The 25,649-nt window shown below is 31.1% G+C and overlaps 1 protein-coding gene across 3 annotated transcripts in view; it reads right to left on the bottom strand.

Annotated features, from left to right (window-relative positions):
* LOC142326625 (protein phosphatase 1 regulatory subunit 14B) overlaps window positions 1–25,649 on the bottom strand; it is a 632,498-nt gene that overhangs the window by 7,930 nt on the left and 598,919 nt on the right. For all 3 annotated transcript variants that reach the window (XM_075369219.1, XM_075369220.1, XM_075369221.1), the window contains exon 4: window positions 14,723–14,764. In XM_075369219.1, coding sequence (XP_075225334.1) covers window positions 14,723–14,764 — 42 coding nt within the window. The remainder of the gene's footprint in view (window positions 1–14,722; window positions 14,765–25,649) is intronic.

The raw sequence follows: 25,649 nt of genomic DNA, 5'->3' as shown, positions 1-25,649 counted from the left end.
AGGGAGGAGAGAGAGAGAGACCAACATTATATCACGCAGGTTGATAAGGTACTGGAAAGCTCTTTAGCTACTTTTAAGATGTGTTGAAAATGCAATAAAAGTATAGTGTTATGAAAATTAACAATATGCAATTTTTTTTATATAAGCCAATAGTACTATTTGTAACATTATGGTTGTAATGAGGACTATTTGTAACTTCAAATAGCCCTCATTACAACAGTAGTTTTTATTATGATAGTTATTTTTTATTTCAATTACAAACTGATAGAGGGTTGAATTTTTTGAATTCATGGTGTTATTGCATTGTCTTATTTCATTATAGAAACTTACTTGACAATTCAAAAAAGCTTTTTACAAGCACATAAACAAACATGAAATAAGAATATGAATATATATTAGATCTTTACAAAATTTTAATAATAAATAAAATTATAAATAAACATTTTTTAATTATATAGGTTAATAAAAGTGAAATCTTAAGAATCCATCCTGGGGCTGTAGAAAGCCTTCTAAGATTTTATATCAACTGATTAAATTTCAAAAAATGAAAACATGCATACAAGTATAAGAATAAATGCAAAAAGATCTAAAATTTTTAGTAATGCAATGTTTCTGTCCATAATGGTAATAGTAAAATTAATGTAAAACTATTAATTTTTTAACGACAAGCTGCATTTATCAATAACACACATTTTTCTCAAGTGATTATTTTATTTGTCATCAACTTTAAACTTTTTTTACCCATTCGAGGAAAGGAAACTATCCCAAAAAATGGGATAAAAGTAGCTTATACCAAATAAAACAATTGCATTAGTGAATTAGGTTATTATTATAATATAAATGTTATCCACCACATTGATCTAGTCATAAAATCATTGCAACTCAGTTATTTAAAAGTTCATTTTTGAAGTTGGAGGTTCTGAGGTTCAAATCCAAGCAAAGGTAAGTTACTTTTATACAGATTTGATTACTAGTCAGTCGGGATAACCGAGAGAGACACACACCAGTTTACTAGTGGAACACAAAAATTGCAGGAATCAGATCAACTTGCATTAAACTCTGTTATCTGAACACATAGAAGGAGACATCAGGATTTTGAAGAACCACCAAGAACTACCGCCGAAGACACACCAAGGTTTACTGCAGAAGAGCTAGAATATGCGGTCTCTAAACTTAAACCATATGAGAATCCTGGACCTGATGTCATCATGGCAGATGTCATCAGAGTAATTTCTGAGACATCGTCTCTGACATGCTGCTGACCTCATTCAACAAGGACATACAGAGGGAATACATCCTGAAGAGCTGGAAAACTGCAAGGCTTGTATTGGTAAGGAAAGATGATGGGAAGGTTCATACCGGTATCCCTAATAAATACTTTGGGTAAGGTCTTTGAAGTTCTTCTGGCAAGGCGGTTGAAGCAAGAGCTGCAACAATGGGGTGGGTTATCTAAGACAATATAGTTTTAGAAAAGGCAGATCCTTGGTCGATGCTGTAGCGAGGGATGGAACTCATTAATGTAGCAACTAGGGGGACAAGGCACACCAGACGTATCCCATTGGTGATCTTTGTGGACATCAAAAATGTATTCAATAGCATGAAATGGGATGCTATTTTGAATCAGCTGCATTATAGAGAGGTGGCCACTTACTTAGTTTGGATGGTTCAAGAATACCTGGTGGATAGGGAGCTGAAGATCCTGTTGGAAGAGGGTGAGGAAATCATCATGCCCGTTGAAAGAGGGATGCCCCTGGGATCAATATTGGGCCCCCTGCTTTGGAATGTGGCTTACGACGGCCTACTGAGAACGGATTTGACACCTGGTGTGGATATGGTAGCCGACACAGATGACCTCTTCATTATAGTGATGGCGAGGAGTCTTCAAGAGGTGATGTTACTGGCTAACAATACATTAAAGGATACTGCGAGATGGCTGGCGGACAGAGAACTCTTCGTTTCTGCCCAAAAAACTGACATGATTTTGATGATTGGAAGACGACGAATCCCTAGGTTCTCAATAAGAATGAATGGCGCTGACTTGACTCCCTCAAGGAGAGCCAAATACCTGGTTGTGTGGTTGGCGAGGTCGAGGGTGTTCACAGCTCACATTGAAGAAACACTCAACAAGGCAGAAAGGTGGCATCGGCGATCACTAGACTGATAGTTAATGCCACTGAACCTAGAGCTTCAAAAAGGAGAGAAATAGCTTTGACCTCCATTATTCTCTATGTGGCACTGGTATGGGATCGGTCTCTAGACATTTTAAGGAATAAGATGAGGGCCAATAAGATATACCGGAGATTGGCACTGAGGGTGGCTCAGGCATACTGTACTGTCTTGCTAGAGGCAGGGCTGATTATTGCTGGGATGCCACCAGTGGATCTCCTGGCAGAGAGATTTGAAAGGTACCAGGGCACAGACAGGTCTGTGACAAGAGTTTCCCTAATGGGCCGTTGGCAGGAGAGATGGTCTGATGGTTTCCCTAATGGGCCGATGGACTTTCAGGCTGATACCTTGTATTGAGAAATGGATCTCTAGGAAGTATGATGAGATAGATTTTTGGACGGTCCAGTGGCTGTCTGGCCAGGGATTGTTCAGCACATACTTATATACAAGAGGGAGACAGGCATCGCCAGAGTGCCTGTATTGTGGTCTTGAAGATGATGCAGAGCATACCTTCCTACAGTGCCCAAGGTGGGCTCCGAATAGACTGTTTGGGGAAGAGATCTCTCCGAGGAAATTATGAGCATTATGCTGAGCTACAATGACAGGTGGAGTTGTTGTTCTCGCTGGTTCCAGGAAGTACTGTCCAAGAAAATGCTAGAAGAGGAACCAAGGTAGAGTGTTTAGAGGTTTAGTCTGAGAGTGGTCTGAGTACCTGACAGGTAGGGAAATGGTGGCTGTCTCAAGAGAGGGTGAGGAGAAAGTTGTGGCCATGGAGTGGGGCGGTGCCTAAAGGGTCGATATTGGAACCCTTGCTCGTTGGAGCAAGGGGTCCATCAAAAGCCACATTGGAATGTGGCTTTTGATTGTGACAGGGACGTTGGATGCCCTCATGGAAGGGCAGCACGAGAAATGCCTATTGATACGCGTAGTGGCAACAAATACCTAGGGGTAGTACTGTTGTTGTTTGGTGGGAGGGGGAGGGTTTTTAGTGGGTCACTACTATGGCAAGAAACCCCACACATCCAGCAGTATGGGCTACTGGGCGTCTGGTTGCACATTTTCCCTCATCCTACGTAAAACAAAAAAACAAAAAGGTTTGAATTCAGGCTAGACCTTGCATATCATGCAATATAAAATTAATCTGTCGTTAAAAACTGTAATTGTTCATTGTTTCTAGGAAATTAAATATTACACTTTATATTTTATCTTAATTTCAAAAAAAATTGTTATGTGTAAATAATCTATGATATAAAATTACAGATTTAAATAAAAACTATAGCAGATGTTAAATAGTTATTAACCATTATTAACAGCTATAACATATAACATCTGCAGTAATTTAAGTAGTTTGCACTAACACAAAGTACATTTTATTAACAATTGATCATTTATTTTAATAAATAATCAGTGAATGCTATCATAGAAATACAACTAACCGTAACATATTAACAAAAGTCTGTAAAATAAAACTACAGAGAAAAATGAAAAAATTGGAACTACCAGCAAAAAATAATTTAGGACTTAATAAAGCATATTACATCAACAGTTAAAAAAATGAAGGTCATGTCAGTAATAAGGGGCAATTAACTTAATAAATGTGACTACATTTTGTTATTAATCTCGACTAGAGACATTTATTGTGTCTAGTCAAGATCACTTAAATTATGTAAGCTACACATTTCTATGAAGATCACTGGTCTGTAATTTAAATGGTATATAGTATTATATAAAAATAATATCTGGTTCTAGAATACACAGAAATAAATGAACTTATTTCCATGTATTTGTAGTATACAATTATAAAAAGTAACATGATATTTTTACTTTAAATAATAAGAAATGGATAAATTACTTTAAAAAGATTTAAATGAACATAGTTGTAGACTATGTAGTCAACTCGTTGACTGCAAAACTTACCCTGGAGCAGACATTGATAGCGACCATAATTTGGTGATAATGAAATGTAGATTGGGGTTTAAAAACCTGAAGAAAAGTTGTCAGATGAATCGGTGGAATTTAGAGAAGCTTGAGGAAGAGGAGGTAAAGAAGATTTTTGAGGAGGACATCGCAAGAGGTCTGAGTAAAAAAGATATGGTAGAAAATGTAGAAGAAGAATGGGAGAATGTTAAAAAGGAAATTCTTAAATCAGCAGAAGCAAACTTAGGCGGAATAAAGAGAACTGGTAGAAAACCTTGGGTTTCAGACGATATATTGCAGCTGATGGATGAACGTAGAAAATATAAGAATGCTAATGATGAAGAAAGTAAAAGGAACTATCGGCAATTAAGAAATGCTATAAATAGGAAATGCAAACTGGCGAAAGAAGAGTGGATTAAAGAAAAGTGTTCAGAAGTGGAAAGAGAAATGAACATTGGTAAAATTGACGGAGCATACAGGAAAGTTAAGGAAAATTTTGGGGTACATAAATTAAAATCTAATAATGTGTTAAACAAAGATGGTACACCAATATATAATACGAAAGGTAAAGTCGATAGATGGGTGGAATATATTGAAGAGTTATACGGAGGAAATGAATTAGAAAATGGTGTTATAGAGGAAGAAGAGGAAGTTGAGGAGGATGAAATGGGAGAAACAATACTGAGATCTGAATTTAAGAGAGCATTAAAAGATTTAAATGGCAGAAAGGCTCCTGGAATAGACGGAATACCTGTAGAATTACTGTGCAGTGCAGGTGAGGAAGCGATTGATAGATTATACAAACTGGTGTGTAATATTTATGAAAAAGGGGAATTTCCGTCAGACTTCAAAAAAAGTGTTATAGTTATGATACCAAAGAAAGCAGGGGCAGATAAATGTGAAGAATACAGAACAATTAGTTTAACTAGTCATGCATCAAAAATCTTAACTAGAATTTTATACAGAAGAATTGAGAGGAGAGTGGAAGAAGTGTTAGGAGAAGACCAATTTGGTTTCAGGAAAAGTATAGGGACAAGGGAAGCAATTTTAGGCCTCAGATTAATAGTAGAAGGAAGATTAAAGAAAAACAAACCGACATACTTGGCGTTTATAGACCTAGAAAAGGCTTTCGATAACGTAGATTGGAATAAAATGTTCAGCATTTTAAAAAAATTAGGGTTCAAATACAGAGATAGAAGAACAATTGCTAACATGTACAGGAACCAAACAGCAACAATAACAATTGAAGAACATAAGAAAGAAGCCCTAATAAGAAAGGGAGTCCGACAAGGATGTTCCCTATCTCCGTTACTTTTTAATCTTTACATGGAACTAGCAGTTAATGATGTTAAAGAACAATTTAGATTCGGAGTAACAGTACAAGGTGAAAAGATAAAGATGCTACGATTTGCTGATGATATAGTAATTCTAGCCGAGAGTAAAAAGGATTTAGAAGAAACAATGAACGGCATAGATGAAGTCCTACGCAAGAACTATCGCATGAAAATAAACAAGAACAAAACAAAAGTAATGAAATGTAGTAGAAATAACAAAGATGGACCACTGAATGTGAAAATAGGAGGAGAAAAGATTATGGAGGTAGAAGAATTTTGTTATTTGGGAAGTAAAATTACTAAAGATGGACGAAGCAGGAGCGATATAAAATGCCGAATAGCACAAGCTAAACGAGCCTTCAGTAAGAAATATAATTTGTTTACATCAAAAATTAATTTAAATCTCAGGAAAAGATTTTTGAAAGTGTATGTTTGGAGTGTCGCTTTATATGGAAGTGAAACTTGGACAATCGGAGTATCTGAGAAGAAAAGATTAGAAGCTTTTGAAATGTGGTGCTATAGGAGAATGTTAAAAATCAGATGGGTGGATAAAGTGACAAATGAAGAGGTATTGCGGCAAATAGATGAAGAAAGAAGCATTTGGAAGAATATAGTTAAAAGAAGAGACAGACTTATAGGCCACATACTAAGGCATCCTGGAATAGTCGCTTTAATATTGGAAGGACAGGTAGAAGGGAAAAATTGTGTAGGCAGGCCACGTTTGGAGTATGTAAAACAAATTGTTGGGGATGTAGGATGTAGAGGGTATACTGAAATGAAACGACTAGCACTAGATAGGGAATCTTGGAGAGCTGCATCAAACCAGTCAAATGACTGAAGACAAAAAAAAAAAAAAAGTTGTAGACTGCCCTAAAAATAGGATATTAGTAGGCTATGTCCCACTTATTGGTAAACATATTAAGAGTTGGGTAAAACTAAATTACTATTTCAGGAATAGAGTGGAGGATATCACCAATAACTGAACTGTAAATAACCCCTACAACTTGTTACGAGACAATATGATCTTGAAATAATTAATTGTTTTCATGTAAATAACTTATTTATTACTCATCAACTTGTGTTAACACAGAGGCAACACCCTTGTCTCTTATTTGGAAGGTTATGGGTTCAAACCCAAGTCAGCCTTACATATTTTTTTTTACGTCTTTATTTCCTTAGTGTCCTTAGTGTTAATAATAATTACCTATAAAAATCACCATTTAGTTTTTAATTTTAAGTAAAAACTTTTGTGAATGGTTTCAATTACTTTTTTTCAATTTATTTCAATATGTATTCTCCATTGATCATTTTCTGTCTAATAAATTTATGCTTAAGATTTTTATGTTGTTTTATTTATATATAAATAAAATTTTTATTTTTATGTTATGGTAAGTTTATTTGCAAATTTGCAGGTTTCTGTGGTAGAATGAAGTGTTTTAATGTGATTTTTATATTACTGTAAAAAGTAATATAAAAATATTATATTATTAATATTATAATTATTATTAATATAATTAATTAATTATATATTATTATAAATAATAATAATTAATTATTATAATATTATAATTATAATTAATTATTAATATTATTAATATTATATTATTATATTACTGTAAAAAGTAGTTGTCCTGTTTGCCCAATGCAGAACTAATCACAGAAATTAAAGTAATAAAATATTATTAGTTTTTATTTGCAGTCTTCAATTCTATTATTCTCATTCTGCTACCAGTTTTTGAGCATCCATTTTTAAGCATTCATTAACATTAAGTTGATATAATACAATTAGTGAATAAAAACAATTGTAAAGCTTCAAAATAGGTAGCAGAACCAAATAATAAGACTGGAGGCTATAAATAATAGGAATTGATGATAAGTTTTTTACTTTAATTTATTATTCATCAATTTAGGACTTTTTTCACAGATTTAAGCTAAACTTACTACAGTTAGAGCAATCAAACTTGTTGATATGCATCATGTTTTATTAATGGTCTGCATGCATGTTATTCAAATTTATCGTTCCAAAGTAACAAAAAAATCTCACAAATAAACACAAAGGTTAGAAAATAGATAAATATGAGAAAGCTTAAAGTATAAAATGAAAACTTGTAAAAACAATACTCTAAAACAATAACACAATTTAAATCTTTTTTGTGTTCTTTCAACACATATCAACATTAAAGATACTACAAATCTAATCTAGTTAGAGCCACAGCCGCTGAAAGAAAATCAGTGCTCTTCACAACTTCCTTCCTCTGAAACAGTATAATATATAACAAATCATCATCATCATATGGTGTTCTGCCTGTTGGCAAGTCCCATGCTTTCCTTTTTGTCTCACGATAACCTTCACTACCCTTTGTATCATTTTTTCCTTCCTCTTCTTTTTTCACCTTTAACGGAGCTTCAAGAACTATATTTATTATTCCTTTTCCCCTAATTATATGTCCAATCCAGTTTCCTTTCTTTCTTCTGATAGTCGTCAATATTGTTCACTCACTTATTCTTCTTAATACATCTACATTACTTACTCTCTCCACCTATTAACAAAAGCTTACCCCATTTAGAACAAAATTTAACACAAACTCAAGTGAAGTTTTTATAATTTTTTCTTTAATTTTATAGTGTACTGTACTCGATAAAAAAATTGTTTTATATATATTTTAAATACAGTACACCTTCTGTACAAAAATTCAAAGAACTAATGTTAAGATAGTTTTAAAATTGTTTTACAATCTCATGTAATCGGTTGATTAAAATATTAGTGTAATTCCGAGAATGACAAGAGTGATATATTTAGAAAAAAATAACATATAACCCTTTCAAATAATACCTTTGAAAGGGTTTTTAAAAATGAATGAGATAAAATTTCTTTGTAGGTTAAAAGGTTTTTTTTTAGTAAAACATGTCGACAAAAGAGTCTAAGGACGCAATGGATTATTTCCTTATTATGTTGTAATAGAAGTATACCTTATTTCATCCATCCCTAACTTAATACTAATCTAACACAACAAAGTAAACTTTATATGGGTTCTTCATTCTTTGTCATTTTAAACTACAATGTTGCAAAGAACGATATAAATCCTCTTATCATCTCACGATACACAACTACTTTACTGTACTTTAACATTGAATGAATAGACTCAAGTACTATATGATGTACATAAAAATTATATAAATTGCACACATAAATTTTCTTTAGTGAGCAACATAAAAGAAATACTTACTGTATCAAGGTGTTTATTTACGTTTATATTATTATTGTTAAACTAAATAAATTGTTAACAAATAATAAAAATAAGTACAATACTAATATTACTGCTTAAAATGATTTACTTTCAAATAAGTAAATCTTTTTTTTTCAAAAGTACTCTTTCCAGAGGTAATTAACAACACGTCTTATGGTAGTGCCCATGGTTAATGGTACCCATCTTGAAAAAAGGTACGAAATCTCTTAAGAATGAAACCGAGTAATATATTCACTCAATCTATGCAGTGTTTGTTCATTTACTTTATTGGGTTTTTTTCAAATTTTACGATTTTGTAAAGTTCAAGAATATCGAAATCTTGTTTTTTACATCTACATGTAAAATTTACATGTTTTATTAATGTATTTATGTGTCCTGATTTTATAAGGTGATTAACAAAATTTAATGCTGTTTTTGTATGTTTTCCTTGTATTTGTGAATGAATTCATATTCAATCTGTCCATTGCATATTTAGTTTCAAAAACCTTTTAAAATGCTGCCATTAACAACAATGATACAAACAATACCACAGATGTAAATAGGAAGCATTACTAATTAAGTATATATATATATATATAGTTTCAATGTTATTACAACTCATCAAGTTGCTCCACAAATATGATTTGTAAATTATAATCATGTTAAATTAAAGAAAAATAAAACAAATTTGAATATGAGTAACTTTAAACTAACTCACTGAAAACTTTGAGAAGCAACTCAAACTTGGTAAATAAAAAAAATTGTAAAAAATCACACTTAATAATGCTGTAATAAATTACTGTGTAGTAAATTATTATTACTAAATAAACAGTAATAAATTATTATTAATATTACTATATTGTAGATTAAATTAATAAATACAGTATTATTTGAATTTGACAATCAGTATTTTTTTAAATTGTTAATATTCTTAAATACATCCTCTCTTTCTCCTAATAAGTATCGCTCAACTAATACATATCAATAAAACAATTTATATAAAAAGTATAATTTAGTATCTGAAGCTCCTATAGCCATTTCTAAAATGGATAATTGTTCCTTCGGGTTTCGTCCTCATTATTGATCTTAAAAGGGTGAAACTTACTATGCAGAACCAAAAATGGGAAACAGAATCAATGATGACCCTTTACTGATGTACATCTAGTTTTCTGTCTGATAGAAGGTATCTTACGCTATACCATTTATCCCTATACCAAGGCTGCTCCTTAACCCCCTCACTTATAATTTCCAATCTTTACCTCATATATCAACTTCATCTTCTTCTTCCTCACCTCCTTTCTCCATCTACTGACCCTTCTAATCCTGTTTGTAACTTCCTTTGCTACTCGTAGATAGGTGAAGGGAAAGATTTTATTCTTAAAAAATATGAATATCCAACTCTAGCTAACCAGACAACATAATTGTTTTCACGTAACCTAATACAATATTTCGACTTATAAGAAAAGGTCTTATAATGTTTTTATTGCTATTTTTAATAAATTATCAAACCATTTAAAAATTTTTCCACTAATTGATCTAAAATACAATTAAAAGATTTTATTTTATGAAAATAATATTATTCTGTTAATGAATCTTTAAAAAATCTTGAATTCTACATCATATAAATATGTGTTTAAATAATTTTCATTAACGCTTTCTGAATTATTTAGTAACTACTTTTTACATCTATCATAAAATTTACTTGTGTTTATATTTTAAATAATTAATACGGAGTTTAATCACATCTATTTTTTATTTTATACTTGTTTATGTATTTTATGATGCTGCTCAGGGATGCTGCTCAAGGTTTTACCACATTTTCCCTTGATCCATTACGGCAAATGATGGACAGTTCATTTTTTTATGTACCAATGAGAATAAAAGATCTATTTATTTTATTTATTAATAAATCTAACTATGAAGAAGCATTGGCCCAACTACACTGACTGTACCTCAATGGGAGACTGTACCAATTTTACCCGGTTGGAAGTAGCATATTATTGATCAATGATTTTTCAGGGATCAACAGATACACACAGTTTATATACATATAGTTATAATTCAACTGTACATATAATTCAACTGTATATATGTGCAGTAATAACAGCAAACAGCTTTTCTTATGGCAATTAAAGAGTTATTCAAGTTCATGTTCTTGATTCAGAAACATGTATCTTAAGCTTTGCCTAAAATGATGTGATAAATGCAAGTCAAGATAAGTAAAAACAATCAGTTAAATCCTGTCAATGTTAAATAAATTTAAATTAAAAAAAAGATAATTTTGTAAATTAAATCATAGTATAATTAATAATTTTGTTCACTTATATGATCACATATTTTTAAACAAAGCTAAGGAATAAATGTTTGAACACACTCTTGCTGTGTATCAAAAGTTAAAAAATAATCTCAAATATATAAAAGACAGTAATAATTTTCCTTAATTTAGAGATCATAGAAACCTAATGGTTTCTATGAGTATAATATGACTCCCTCCTGACTCATATTCCTCCTCAGGAAATAGTCGATTTTGTATACAATGGAGAAATGGTGCCAACAGCTTAGAAGTGTTATAATTGGCAAACGCTTAACAGATTTATTTCATTCTTTTTGAGACGTTTTACTTTCATTATAAATCTAAAAAAATGAGTAAAAAATAGTTCATACAGTAAGTAAAGCACATACAGGAACAGCTTAATAGCATTAAGAAGGCTTAAACTAATTGTAATCATTTAATAGTAGATGACAGAACATGCCTATATTCAGCCACCATTATTTAATTCATCAAAAACCACTTTCTTTGCAGAATGACTTTTTTACTAACAATATTCAGAACCATGGTCAAGGATAATTATTATTAACATTGAGTATTTCAAATTCCAACTGTCAATGACAAAATTAAATTCACTAAATTTAACCTATCGATAATAGAAGCTACTTCTTTTTCAAAAAATTCTCTGTCAAAATTCTATAACTTAAGCAGCTGCCTACATCTCTCACACAAGAACATTCCTGGTGGAAATTGATTCACACCTAGCGACTTCATAAAAATTACTTTTTTTAAAGCTTTTATCCTTTATTCGTTTATAAATTATCAAACTATTAATGTTATATACAAATATTATTTATTCAACTTTTTATAATTATAAATTTATACAATAGAGTTTGGATGCAGATTGTTCAATATACTTGACCAGAATAACAAATAAGACACAAAAAAAAATTAAAAATCTCAAATTCATGAAAAGTAAAAATATACAAACTTTTAACAATCAAATTAGCCCATCAATTAAACGTACAGATGGACTGTATATAAGTACTAATTTAAACATGAGTAATCCTTTGAGATTTAATTATTCATTAGCTCTGGGAGCTCAGTACTAAAATTAACAATAAACAACTTCTCGCTGTTGTTTTAAAAATAATTATAAATTACCTTTTTCCCCTTACATTCCCACATACTTATGATTAACAAAACATTGTAGTAAACAAAATTACAGTTTCAACTACCTTAACAAAACAATTGTTACAATTTACAGAGAATTATGTAATAATTAAAACTGAACAGACTACAATATTATCTAACACTTTCAACACATTCAATGCTCAATCTACAAATTTATAAAACTTATTGATTTTATCATAGTTATTCATTTTTAGTAGTCATAATATTACAAATTCACCCAATGACGTAATAACAATCAAGGATACTCTTGTAGAGCAAACAATCTGCCAAACTATGATTGAAATCATTTTGTTTATTACCATACATCTGGATTAGAGTTTTATATACATTCAACATCATCATGTTACAATACCATAAAATTCAGATACTAATATGTAATTAAAAGCATTAATCTTTTATTTTTCATCCTGATACCTTTGGTAATGTACGAGGTCTATTCAGCAAATAACCAAAAATTTTTAATTATGCACCAACGGAGATATTTAATGATGTGCAGTTGACTAGTATTGTGTTCCACATAACCTCCTCTTTAACCATATGTTCTTGGACTGTTGACTGACATCACGTTTAGTTTTCATGTAATTGTTATTTGAGTGCAACATGTTTAGGTGTTAGTAGCAATTTTTGTAATGTACAATTTTCAAGAGCAACGATACAATATAAACTTGATCTGAAACTGGGGAAGATTTTCACAGAAACATTTCAACTTTTGAGACACGGAGATGATGCTCTGGGTTGTACGCAATGTTACGAATGGTTTTTACGATTTAAAAGAGGTCGTCAGTCAATTGAAGATGACCCTTGACCAGGAAGGCCTTTGACTTCAACTGATGACACCTGCTTTCAGAAAATCAACATCTAATGCATGAAAATCATCAATTGATTGTCAGAGAACTTGCAGAAGCAATTAGCATCTTGATTGGATCATGCAATGACATTTTGACAGAAAAATTGAACATGCATCGAGTTGTAGCAAAGTTTATTCCTTGTTTGATGACTAAACAGCAGGAAGAACAACAAGTAGATGTTTATCCACTCAAGAAAAGAAGTAAGCCTCGATACAACGTCAAAGTGATGCTCTCTGTTTTTTTTTTCAATTTTAATGGGATTGTGCATTTTGAATTCTTGCCTCAAGGTGAATCAGTGAACCATGTGCACTATCAAGGCATTTTACAATGGTTATGTGAAAAAAATCCACAAAAGGGACCAGAGTTGTGGCAAGACAATTCATAGTTCCTTCACCACAACAATGTGCCTGGACATAGGCTTTATCAATTCATCTGTTTTGTGCCAAAAATCAGATGACTGTTCTCCCTCAGCCTCCCTACTCATCAGACCTGGCTGCTTGTGAATTTTTCTTATTTCCAAAATTAAAATCAGTGATGAGAGAACACTATACTGATGACATTAAAGCAACTTTGTCACGGACCTTAAATCTCAATTCAAATGAAGCTATCCAGGACTGCTTTGTGAAGTGGAAACACCGCTGGAAAAAGTGTGTGAATAGGGGAGGGAAGTAGTTTTAAGGCGACAAGAACCAGTAACCTGTAAAATTAATAATAAAGATTAAAAATATAAAGTTTGGTTATTTTCTGAACAGACCTCGTACGTTCATCAAGAATGACTTGATGTTGTTTCACCACATTTTTTGCTATGGGATATCTACAATTATATATATTATTGAGTTTTGTGGATTAGCTACAGAAAAATTTATCAGGATTTCATCCAAGGAACACATACTGTTGTATTCATATAAATTTTTCTTAATTTTATAAAATAATCATTTTCCCCAGATATAGGCAGTACTGAATTGCAGTTACCTATTTTTCAGTGATTAAATAACTATTTAAAAAATTTTTTTTTAAATCAGTTATTTCATTACCATCAACATTAAACTTGATGTAACTCTAAGATACTTACTTATTCATTTTATCACACATACTCCTGATTGTAGATATTTTACTCTAATCATGATGATGAAGTTATAAGAAAAATAACAGACCCTTCTTGGAAATTTTGTTAAAAGCTACACAAGCCTATTACAATATAGCGGTTAAACTAAATATAATAAATAATGAACTAACCGACTAAACGGAAATACTAAAAAGTAAAAGTAATTTTACACCGATACACTCTTAACTAAATAAAAATACATAATTATTTAAATAAAATTTCTTCACATTGATTACATATTGTTACCACATATATGCCTAATTTAATATTGGTGGATGAACACGGTATAGCAGCTTAGATGTGACAGTGTAAATGGATGTATATGTCTATGATGTTTGTAAATATAAAGAAAAAAAATCATGGAGATAATTATACAAGTTGTTTAATTACTTATAACTACTTAACTATTAATTATAACAAAGTTTGTATTTCAGTTGCATGTTAAAACAGTATTAATTTATATAAATTCTGTAGAAGGTTTTTTATTGTTTTCTGTTAATTTACTATTTTTCAAATAAGATTATCAAAATTAAATAAATAAAAAGTAAGTAAAACAAAAAAAAAATATTGATATTAATGGTTTAACTGCTGCATGAATTAAGGAAGTAAAGAAGGATGGAATATTAATTTTAATAATATAACCAAAATAAACATTGACATACCTTAACATCATGAGCTGATTTTTTGGCATCAGACAAAAGTTCCTGAAAGAAAAAATAAACAATATATTGTAATAACATGAATAATTGAGTAAATAAAAAAAAATCTGCAAAAATTTACTTAATTTTCCTGGTGAATGAAAGATATGTAATAATGGCTACCAAGGGCTTCACCCTCAATAAACTACAACTTAGAAAGAAAATTAACTGTATAGTCTAAGTACGCAAGTAAAGAATTATGTTAAAAGGTTATTCTAGTTTTAGAGTAAAAGTTTGAGACACTGGATCCACGGTAACTATATCTTCCATTCCCTTGACAAATTGCCCAAACACATAATCTAAGTTACATACTAATGTAATAGAATCATCTAATGAATACAAAAATGCAACTTTGAAATCAGATATGACAAAAAATATAAAAGGATTCTTTACCACCACCCCTTTTATGTAGGATTAAATAACCCAAATGCCAACAAAAAGTTTATCTTAGCTATCTAATGTGAAAAAATTTATCTATTCTTTGAGTAAATTTTGAGATATAGGACCTACAAAAGGTAACCAGCCCTGTTAATCAGTTACGAACAAAATTAAATGAATCGTATATAGAAATCATTGGGACAAATTTTAGCACAAGTTAAACCATCCAATCTGAAAATATCAAGCAAAAAACAGGTCAACATATATACATCCTCCTGGAATCTTTAATAGCTAAAACTGTTTTTTTTTTTTTTGTTAGAAGGGGTCATGAAACTTCAAGATCTACAAAAATCTAAGATAAAAAATCTGACTTGAAGAATATTTCCCTAATATTATAGCCAGGAAAATAATAAATGTACATTCACTACTTATAATTAGAAAACTGAAGACTGTTTTAAACTATCTAGTCCTACCATTATCTGGTAGGACTAGAATATATTCCAGGGTGGTCCCAAAATAGCGAAGTTCTCTACTGAAGCTTCCTTGAGAACCTTGGGCGATCAAGAGGTGCAGATGAGCTTCTCCATAGCCTCGATGCTGCAAGACAACAAAAATGGTCATAAATAGTGGGAAGCCTGAAATTTCAGACCTCGAGTCATCATGCATGGACTCTGCTAAGAAAATTAGGAAGTGGAACTCCTATTCAGAGACAAAATCAAATGTCTCCCCAAACACCATAGCGTCCCACATAGTGGCAACATCAAGAGAACCAAGAGACGGTGCACACAATTGAGATAAAACGTGAACTCAGAAACTTGAGGAGAGAGGTGAGGGAGACTGAATACGCTCACCCTTTTACACTTGAAGAGATTGAGTCAGCAATCGAAGATAACGCTCCAGGAAAAGCACCAGGATTCGATGGCATCAATCCGAAATTTCTATTAAACTGCAGAAAATACACAAAACTTTGTCTGGCCAGATTCTTCACTGACATAATGCAGACTGGTAGTGTACCCAGAGAGTTCAAACAATTGAAGGTAGTAGTCATCTTAAAACCAGGGAAACCAGCAAACTTACCTAAGAGCTACTGGCCTATAGTGTTGCTATCAGTGACATATAAATTACTAGAATGACTTATCTACAACAGAATCTGTCAGAGAATATTTGATGTTATACCGATTGAACAAGCCAAAAAATTTAGGCCAAAACGAAGTTGCACCGACCAAGTTCTCTCACTCACAACGTACATTGAAGCGGAGTTCCAAAGAAATCTTAAAACCACTGCTGCATTCATTGATTTATCTGCCGCTTACAATACTGTGTGGAGAGAAGGAATGATTTGTAAGGTCCTCCATGTAATCCCATGCAAATTAACAGCTCGCCTGCTTAATAACATAACTGAACGACAGAATGTTCCAAGTTATCATAGGATCCGATATAAATTCACCAAGGAAACTCAAGAATGGCCTGCCACAAGGGTTGGTACTTGCGCCTCTTCTTTTCAGCCTCTATGCTGCAGACATGCCAGAGACAAGATCTAAAAAGCATGGCTATGCCAATGAGTGGGTGCTAACAACAAAATGTAGATCACTTGAAGAGTTGGTGAAGGTTCTAATGGCCAACCTGGAGAAACTGGGAAGGTACTTCCGAAGATGGCGCCTCCAACCAAATGAAAAAAAATAAACAGAGGTGTCATTCTTCCATCTAAATAACAAATTCACTAATAGGGAGCTTAAAATTCTGTTCGAGAATACATGACTCTTTCACAGTAAGACACCAAAATACCTAGGCATGACACTTGATAGAATGCTTTCACTTAAGGAGCACCTATTGAAAACTGCAGAGAAATTGAAAATGAGAAACAACATTATACATTAGCTCTGTGGAACAACATGGGGAGCATCAGCTTCCACTTTGCACACATTGGCTCTGAACCTCGTCTTCTTGGCTGTGGAATATTGTGTGCCAGTGTGGCTTAACAGCCTTATGTTCATAGAATTGATGCTCAACTTAATAACACTATGAGAATGATTGCCGGTGTTATCAGGTCTACTCCTGTGGAATGGTTCCCAGTATTGAGCTACATACCACCTCAAATCTGTGCCATATGAATACTCTTATTATAAGAGAGTACAAGAAGATTATGGACAATCAAAACCTACCAATACATGAGGACACTGAGGATGCCAATCATGGTCGCCTTTGATCTAGAAGGCCATCTATCAGAACAGCAATTGCTGCCACAGAGGAAGAATTCCTCTGTGACCATGTCACAGAGGAATTCTCCTCTGAACCATTTTATAGAAGATATGGTCAACATTAAACAGAATACGAACTCAGCATGGTAGATGCACCTATTTCCTGCATAAATGGGGTAAATCACCAACGCCCCTTTGAAAGTGTGGTGAAAATCAAACTGTTAAACACATCACAGAAGTTTTCCCTAGGACAGCTTAAGAAGGGACCCCTGAAGATTTCCTAATGGCGACTCCAGAATCAGTAGCTTATATCAATCTGTTAGATGTTTGTTTGTAATTTTTGACTGCAATTTGTGTTTTGTCTCGGTGCCATATGCTAAATAAATAAATTATGTGGTATAGAAAGCCTAGGGAGTACTAAAGAAATGTTTCATGAGGGCCAAGAGAGATACGATTTAGCATCTGGTTCCTTTCTTACTTGAAGTAGACATTAATATCAATATTGGTTAGTAGCTATAAAATTAATTTAACTCTTGTTGTAATTAGCAATCTATTGTAAGGCTGGGGAACAAACACTACACAATATTTACAAACATGACTGTGATACACACAGTATTCCTGATACTATAAAATGTTAACAAAATAGCTTTAATATAAGTACAAAATATTTTAAATATAAAATAATTACATTATGGATAATTAAGATGATTAAAATACGCCTCATTTTAAATTTTGTATCACAAAAAAAAGCAAACAAGACAAGAATATTTACCTGTTTGAAACCAGCAATCTTTTTCATATGTAATTTGCCCAGTATTTGTTGTATCACTGGGCAACAAACCTACTTAGGTATTTAACAATATATCTTCACTAAAGATTACTGCTTAATGTATTACAAACTACAGTTTGACAACCAGAGGTTACAATTTGCAACTTAAAAAAATTATGACTTTCCCTTCTTTTTATACACAAGAAAAAAGTATAGATACTTATACTGAAATATATTCATATAATATAAGCAACTGAAGTTTTTCTCTTTAAAGTATCAAAACAGCATCCTCCCAAGAGAGATGTTAAGGAAGTGAAAATAAAAAAATGTTGCACCAGAAGAAAAAAGAAATAAGTTCAAAAAGTAACTTCATAGACAGTTAGACAGCTGCAAACATAACACGGGTCTGACTTACATTACAACAGGATGCAGAAAGAGGGGAAGTACCAAAGGAATGAAATGAAAAAGTGAATGGTAAGAGGGTAGGCAAACCATCTTAACTGCGCTATCTACATACATAAATTTCAGAAACTAAATGTGACACACAATTCATTTATATAATGACCTTTACAGTGAAGTAATAGCACCACTATCTTTCAACCAGAAGGTTTCTCGGTTCAAATCAGTCAAGCTTGGCATATTTTTTCATAAGCTGCAAAATTTACTTATCATCAGAGGTAACTAAGATTAACTGGAATAATCTTAAATGAATTAATACATAATAATTTTGTAATGAATAATTAATGCTGGAAATTTTAATTTATTCAAAACCCCTGAAGAACTGCGTGACAACAGGCTGATCAGTCATTAATATTTTTTTTTTTTGCGATAAAAAATATTATATTGTATGAAAAATGCTGATCCGAATATATCAGAGGTAATAATTGACTGGTAAATAAAGAAATAAAGAAAATGTATCTCTTATTATAAAAACTCAATCAGAAACTCTAATATGAAAACAGGTTACTCATATAGATGGTAGCTTTGGTACAGTATAATAAGTGATAACAGTAACTAAAGTAAGTAAATTAATGGGTGAAGTAGTTTCATATTTCCCTTCCAAATCATTACACTATTATACATCAGCATTCCAAAAAATTAGTGTTCTTACACCTCATATGCTTTATATCCATCAGAGTTAAATTGTGCAAAACCAGAACACATGTCATAAAAGACAGGATACTAAAGACTTGTATTTTAAATTCAGAAGTTAAACAACTTAATTAGAACTGAAGATGAACATTTTAAAGCCTTTTGTAAGGAAAATAAAGTTAGAATAATTTAAAGAAAAAAAAAAAATTTATAAAATACAGCATTTCTGAGATATAGTCAACATATATAGCTAAATGAAGTGAATATAGATATATAATTAAATTTAAAAAATGACAAACAGCACATTACTAAAATGTAGTTTTTTTAATTAAATTAACAGTATGAAATATAGTGTTTTGTATTACGCATTTTGCTGGGCCCCATATGTACGCTCATTACCACTGCTGTCAAAAATATCCTTTGTTCAGTTTCAAAAATTAAAAACAAATTTCTTCATAAAGAAGTTTTTTAAATAAGATTAAAGAACTCTTTTTAATTCTATTACTTTCCAGGTGTCTCGATTGAGATGATAATCTCAAATTATAAGGAGACAAGAAGGAAGAGCTTAGAAAATATACGTATTAAATTAACAGAATTTTCTAGCATTGAGATGGGTGTATGTGGTATGTGTATGTATATATATGTATTGTGTGTGTGTATGTGTGTTTCTCTGAATACATTAAACCCATCTAAAACATACTAGTTATTTTACAGAACAAAGTAGTTGTAAATTTTATATTACAACTATAAGAAACAATTTATTTCTATTGTTAATGATTTTAACACGATTCTGTGTTTCTAATATTTTTACGATGAACCATAACTACTCTGTACATGCAACTTCAGTAATTTTTTTGTAAGCATGTTTGTTTTATTAAGACAAAATTTATTATAACTATTTAAGTAAAATTATAAACATTTGTAAAAGTATCTTTTACAGTAAATTATCTTTTTAAACAACACACTATTTTGAATTTTTCTCTAGACGGGCCACAATTTTAATGACAAAAACAGTAATTTTTGTAATTTTCTTACTCTTCCTTAGTGGAAAATATTGTTTTTAAGAAATCTGAGGTCAAGTTGATCATTTTAATGAAAATATAAATCAGTCACAATAAATGAAATCACACTAAAATTTGCTCTTACTTTAGAGCATAGGTAAAATGAACATTTTTACCTATGACGTGGACTCAATATACTGAATTCTATAGAAATTTTAGGAATCAATATTTTTAAATAAAATCTCATATCATTCATTTATAATAGTATCTTATCGCTCAGAATGTATTTAAACAAAAGTTTGTAATATAATTTAAGCTCCTAAAACTTAAGCTCCTACAGCTCTTTGAAAAGAAAGTTTTACAGTCTTGACAAGATTATTTTCCAATTATGTATATTGCCAATGTATATTTTTTATTAATTTTAAATATGTTTTTCATTTTTAGTTTCCCTTATATCCTGTAACTTTTATCAGGATTTTACACACGATCGATTTTTTAATTCTGACTTCATTATTTTATTGATTTTTTTTTTGTGAAGCATATTTACAAACCCTAAAGATCTTATTTTTATTACCATATCTACGAAATAAAATACCTTTTCTTTCTTTTTCCTGTTTAGCCTCCGGTAACTACCGTTTAGATAATACTTCAGAAGATGAATGAGGATGATATGTATGAGGTGAATGAAGTGTAGTCTTGTACGTTCTCAGTTCGACCATACCTGAGATGTGTGGTTAATTGAAACCTAACCACCAAAGAACACCGGTATCCATGATCTAGTATTCAAGTCCGTGTAAAAATAACTGGCTTTACTAGGACTTGAACGTTGGAACTCTCGACTTCCAAATCAGCTGATTTGGGAAGACGTGTTAACCACTAGACCAACCCGGTGGGTCAAAATAAAATACCTAATTTAATACAACATTTTTCTTCATGCAAAATAACTAAATAAATACAGAATGCTAATTAGAATACTTCTTCCTTGATCAAGGGTAGACTCTTCTGTCTGAGAAATGAAATTTATCATTTTACTTACACGATTATATATTTGTAAAATTAGTATACGTAACAAAAGCAATCAAAATTGAGCTAAGATTTCATTTGGAAGAATACAATTTTTTTCACTGTATTAATAACCAAGCCTAAGAGATGGCATGAGTGTTATGGAATATAAAGTATCAGAGCTTAAACAGTCTTCTAGAAAACCAAAGACTACTTCTCGAACACCTCCTAAAGTACATATTTCACAAAATTCATAGATAAAATTAGGGTGTGGATGTTGGAAAAGGGCAATCTACACACAGGATTACCAAGAAATGAGACAAATAACTGTTATTAAAGGAGTGAAATTTAGGTGATAATTTCAATCGTACTAAACAACCAAAAATTTTCATATTATGACAAAACTGAGTTTGGAACAATATCAAACAATACTGTTTTTCTTTTATAACCTCATATATTTGCTAGAAGAAACCATTTTAATCTAGCCAATAAAGAGCCAACAAGTCAGGTCTTAACAAAGGCCACACCTATCCCCACATTTGTGAGATGCGTGAAAGTTTTATAAAAATGAATTACCGTAAACCAGTCTGATTGAATAATCAGACCCGTACCAAAAGCTTAATAAACACACCGCATTTCTTAGAATTATTTATAAAAACAGCATTACTATTCTATAATAAAAGGTGGAAATCCCTATCTTTGGTGACATCATTTGATTACATCCAGTACGTAATACTCAGAACTTATCAGTAAATGAATTCGTAAAAACCAAAGTTCATTAAATTATTTTTTTTTTTTTTTTTGTCTTCAGTCATTTGACTGGTTTGATGCAGCTCTCCAAGATTCCCTATCTAGTGCTAGTCGTTTCATTTCAGTATACCCTCTACATCCTACATCCCCAACAATTTGTTTTACATACTCCAAACGTGGCCTGCCTACACAATTTTTCCCTTCTACCTGTCCTTCCAATATTAAAGCGACTATTCCAGGATGCCTTAGTATGTGGCCTATAAGTCTGTCTCTTCTTTTAACTATATTTTTCCAAATGCTTCTTTCTTCATCTATTTGCCGCAATACCTCTTCATTTGTCACTTTATCCACCAGTCTGATTTTTAACATTCTCCTATAGCACCGCATTTCAAAAGCTTCTAATCTTTTCTTCTCAGATACTCCGATCGTTCAAGTTTCACTTCCATATAAAGCGACACTCCAAACATACACTTTCAAAAATCTTTTCCTGACATTTAAATTCATTTTTGATGTAAACAAATTATATTTCTTACTGAAGGCTCGTTAAGCTTGTGCTATTCGGCATTTTATATCGCTCCTGCTTCGTCCATCTTTAGTAATTTTACTTCCCAAATAACAAAATTCTTCTACCTCCATAATCTTTTCTCCTCCTATTTTCACATTCAGCGGTCCATCTTTGTTATTTCTACTACATTTCATTAAATTATAAAAAAGTTATTTAAATTGATTTGATATTGAGATATATGCTGTAATTTAAAATTTCACAAAATAAGCTGTATTTATTGACTAGCAAAATTGAATTAGTAATTTTTCTACATACATTCTATAACGTAATAAATTATTTACTTTTTACACGATCTTTTTTATTAAATTTTTATAAGGAAAGATTAAGAAAATTTATCATTTTTTTATTACCGTTAAATAGTAACGACGGTGTGCGTATTTATCGGAACGAATATACCAGAATAAGGGGAAAATATATATTTCTTGTCATATTTATTCATAAATTAGTAAGAATAATTTTGTCTAGCATTTTGAAACCGCCGTAGTAATAATACGGAAACAAAAAAAAACCACTGGGTGTCAACATGTAACTACTAGGATGAATAAATAGAATAATAGACCAAATTTCTCTGTAACAGCAAATTAAATATTTTTATATTTTTTACTATGCGCAAATTATTTTTTATTTTCAGGAAGATTTTTAATTTAGATATAACTATGTAACGAGCAATAAATAATATCATTAATTTATACAGAACACGTCTCGTACTTATAATCCACATCGATGCATAAGTAACTATTAATAATAAACACACAAAGGAAAATACGTTAAAACAAAAATAGTTACAGCCAAAGTTTTTTTTTTTTTTATATGTTAAACCTAAAAGGAGCTTTGAACTAAAATATATCTAGAGCGACAGAAATGATTATAAATCGGAGAAAGAAATGTTTAATTTTATTTTTGAACAGCTAGTTTAACACAAGAGGTTACAGCTTTCCTAAAATAAACTAACTCGTTCTTAAAGCACACATATTTTTATCTTTTGTAAAAGTTTAATTTATACATCTAAACTCAAACGTACATTAAAAAAGTATACAAATGTATTTTTTTATATGCAACCGACCGAAACCGGTTGCATTTTTGTAATACGGTTAATTACATTACAATCATATCAGTTAAAGTTTTTTTATCGATAATGCGGTATAATAATGAATAATCGTTTCGATAATAGGTAACGCCTTAACACGTACGATAATTTACACGCCAAATAAAAAAAGGCTAAATAAAAACAATGACGTTTTTAATCAAATAGCAAAAGTATAACAAATATCCAAATTAAATTAAAGAAATGTTTTACAGTATAATAACGAGTTAATAATAAATAATCGAAGAACACGACTTAAAAATATGCAATTTGAACGTAACTGTAGAAATTAAAAGACTTTATTTATAAGAAGCGGTCATCTTTTGGAGCGTTAGAGATAAAGAAAAACAAGTTAAAATATAAAAGCTGTAATTATAAGTAGCTTAAAAAAATAATAATAAAAAAAAAATAAGCACTATCAGGATAACCAGGACCCGCAGGGAGGAAAGTGAGAACGGAACGTGACCAACCGCCCTTTTAAAATTAAAAGCGCTGTAACAATCATTTTAAAAGCCTTATAATTATCACTTTAAAAGCGTTACAGTTATTAAATTACTTAATGATTAGGACGTAAAAAAAAATTTAACTTTTGTTAATATATTTCACTGAATTATCTATTTTGGGAACCGCAAAATATATATTACCGTCGTCATACGTACGACGTTAATACTTTCACGGCTAAATACGACTTTAATTTTGATGGTAATGAAATATTAGATAAGCTATTACGTATTAATTGTGTTTTCCGATCGATCGCCGGCTGAGATAACATAAGACTGTGAAAAAATAAAATTTCAATTTTCTCGATAAATATTTTTTGTCGGCGACAAAATCAAACGGGACCGGTTTGTTTGAAGCTTCTTAATAAAACGATAACTCATCGTTTTTAAATATATTATTTTCCTTATTCGTATTCCGGTCTGAAGAATAAAATTTTTTTGAAACTTTTTGAAAAGGTAAGAATGAAAACTGTCAGATCATCGTTTGAGTCCCGTAAATGTGAATCGCGGATATTTAGAAAATTAAAAATGTTAACTTATCCTCGCGTTTATATTATTGAAATGGCAACCTTTAATAAAAAGAATAGTAGTCGCTTATTTGTTAAGATTCATTTATTTTCTTTATCCTCTTACCAAATGTAAACAAACTACTGTCATGTTTTTATTATCTGCTGAACCGGCTGATATTAAATATTGTTAGATATTTTTAATCGCAAAGTAGGACACATGTCCTATTAAAATGGACACGTTACTAAAATGTTAAATAGGACGTATTACTAATTACTATAAATGTTCTAGCTAGACAGAAATATATAATTAAAATGTACACTTAACTACAAAATATAGCATATTATAATTCAACGTAATGATCAATTAAAGTTATTGTAAATTAGAAGTGAATAAAGGAATTGTTCAATAAATATTTGTATATCCGGCAAAAATTATATTTCCACTTACCAACAATTTAAAAAGTGTAAATCCTAGTACTTTCGGAGGAATGCAAAGTTGGCGGGAGTTTATTACTCTCTACTTATCGCAGAAACTGGACAGAGTCCCTTGATGCTGGATGATTCTAATCGGGCGTGTTTTTTAAAAGGGTTATTTTAAATGGCGGGTCTAATTTTTCAAGTTTTGTTTATTATTTAATGATTTTAAGACGGATTTAATTGCATTCCAATCTTTCGGAGCTGTTACTACATCTTCAGGGATTTTATAAAAGATGTTAATTTAAATCCAAATCAATAATCGTTTTTAAATTAAACTGTTATGTATATTATAGTCGGTCGTCAAGAATAAAAATTCCTAGGTCAATAAGACAGTAACGTCATTGTTGGCGACTATTATCTTTTTTTTTACTGTTCAGCCTCCGGTAATTACCGTTCAGATAATACTTCAGAGGATGATATGTATGAATGTAAATGAAGTGTAGTCTTGTACAGTCTCAGTTTTACCATTCCTGAGATGTGTGGTTAATTGAAACCCAACCGCCAAAGATCACCGGTATCCACGATCTATTATTCAAATCCGTGTAAAAATAACTGACTTTACTAGG

This window comes from Lycorma delicatula, chromosome 6, assembly GCF_047948215.1.
Source record: "Lycorma delicatula isolate Av1 chromosome 6, ASM4794821v1, whole genome shotgun sequence".
NCBI classification, from domain to species: Eukaryota; Metazoa; Arthropoda; class Insecta; order Hemiptera; family Fulgoridae; genus Lycorma; species Lycorma delicatula.
Note: the sequence above shows the minus strand (reverse complement) of the source record. Positions and strands in the feature narration are given on the sequence as shown.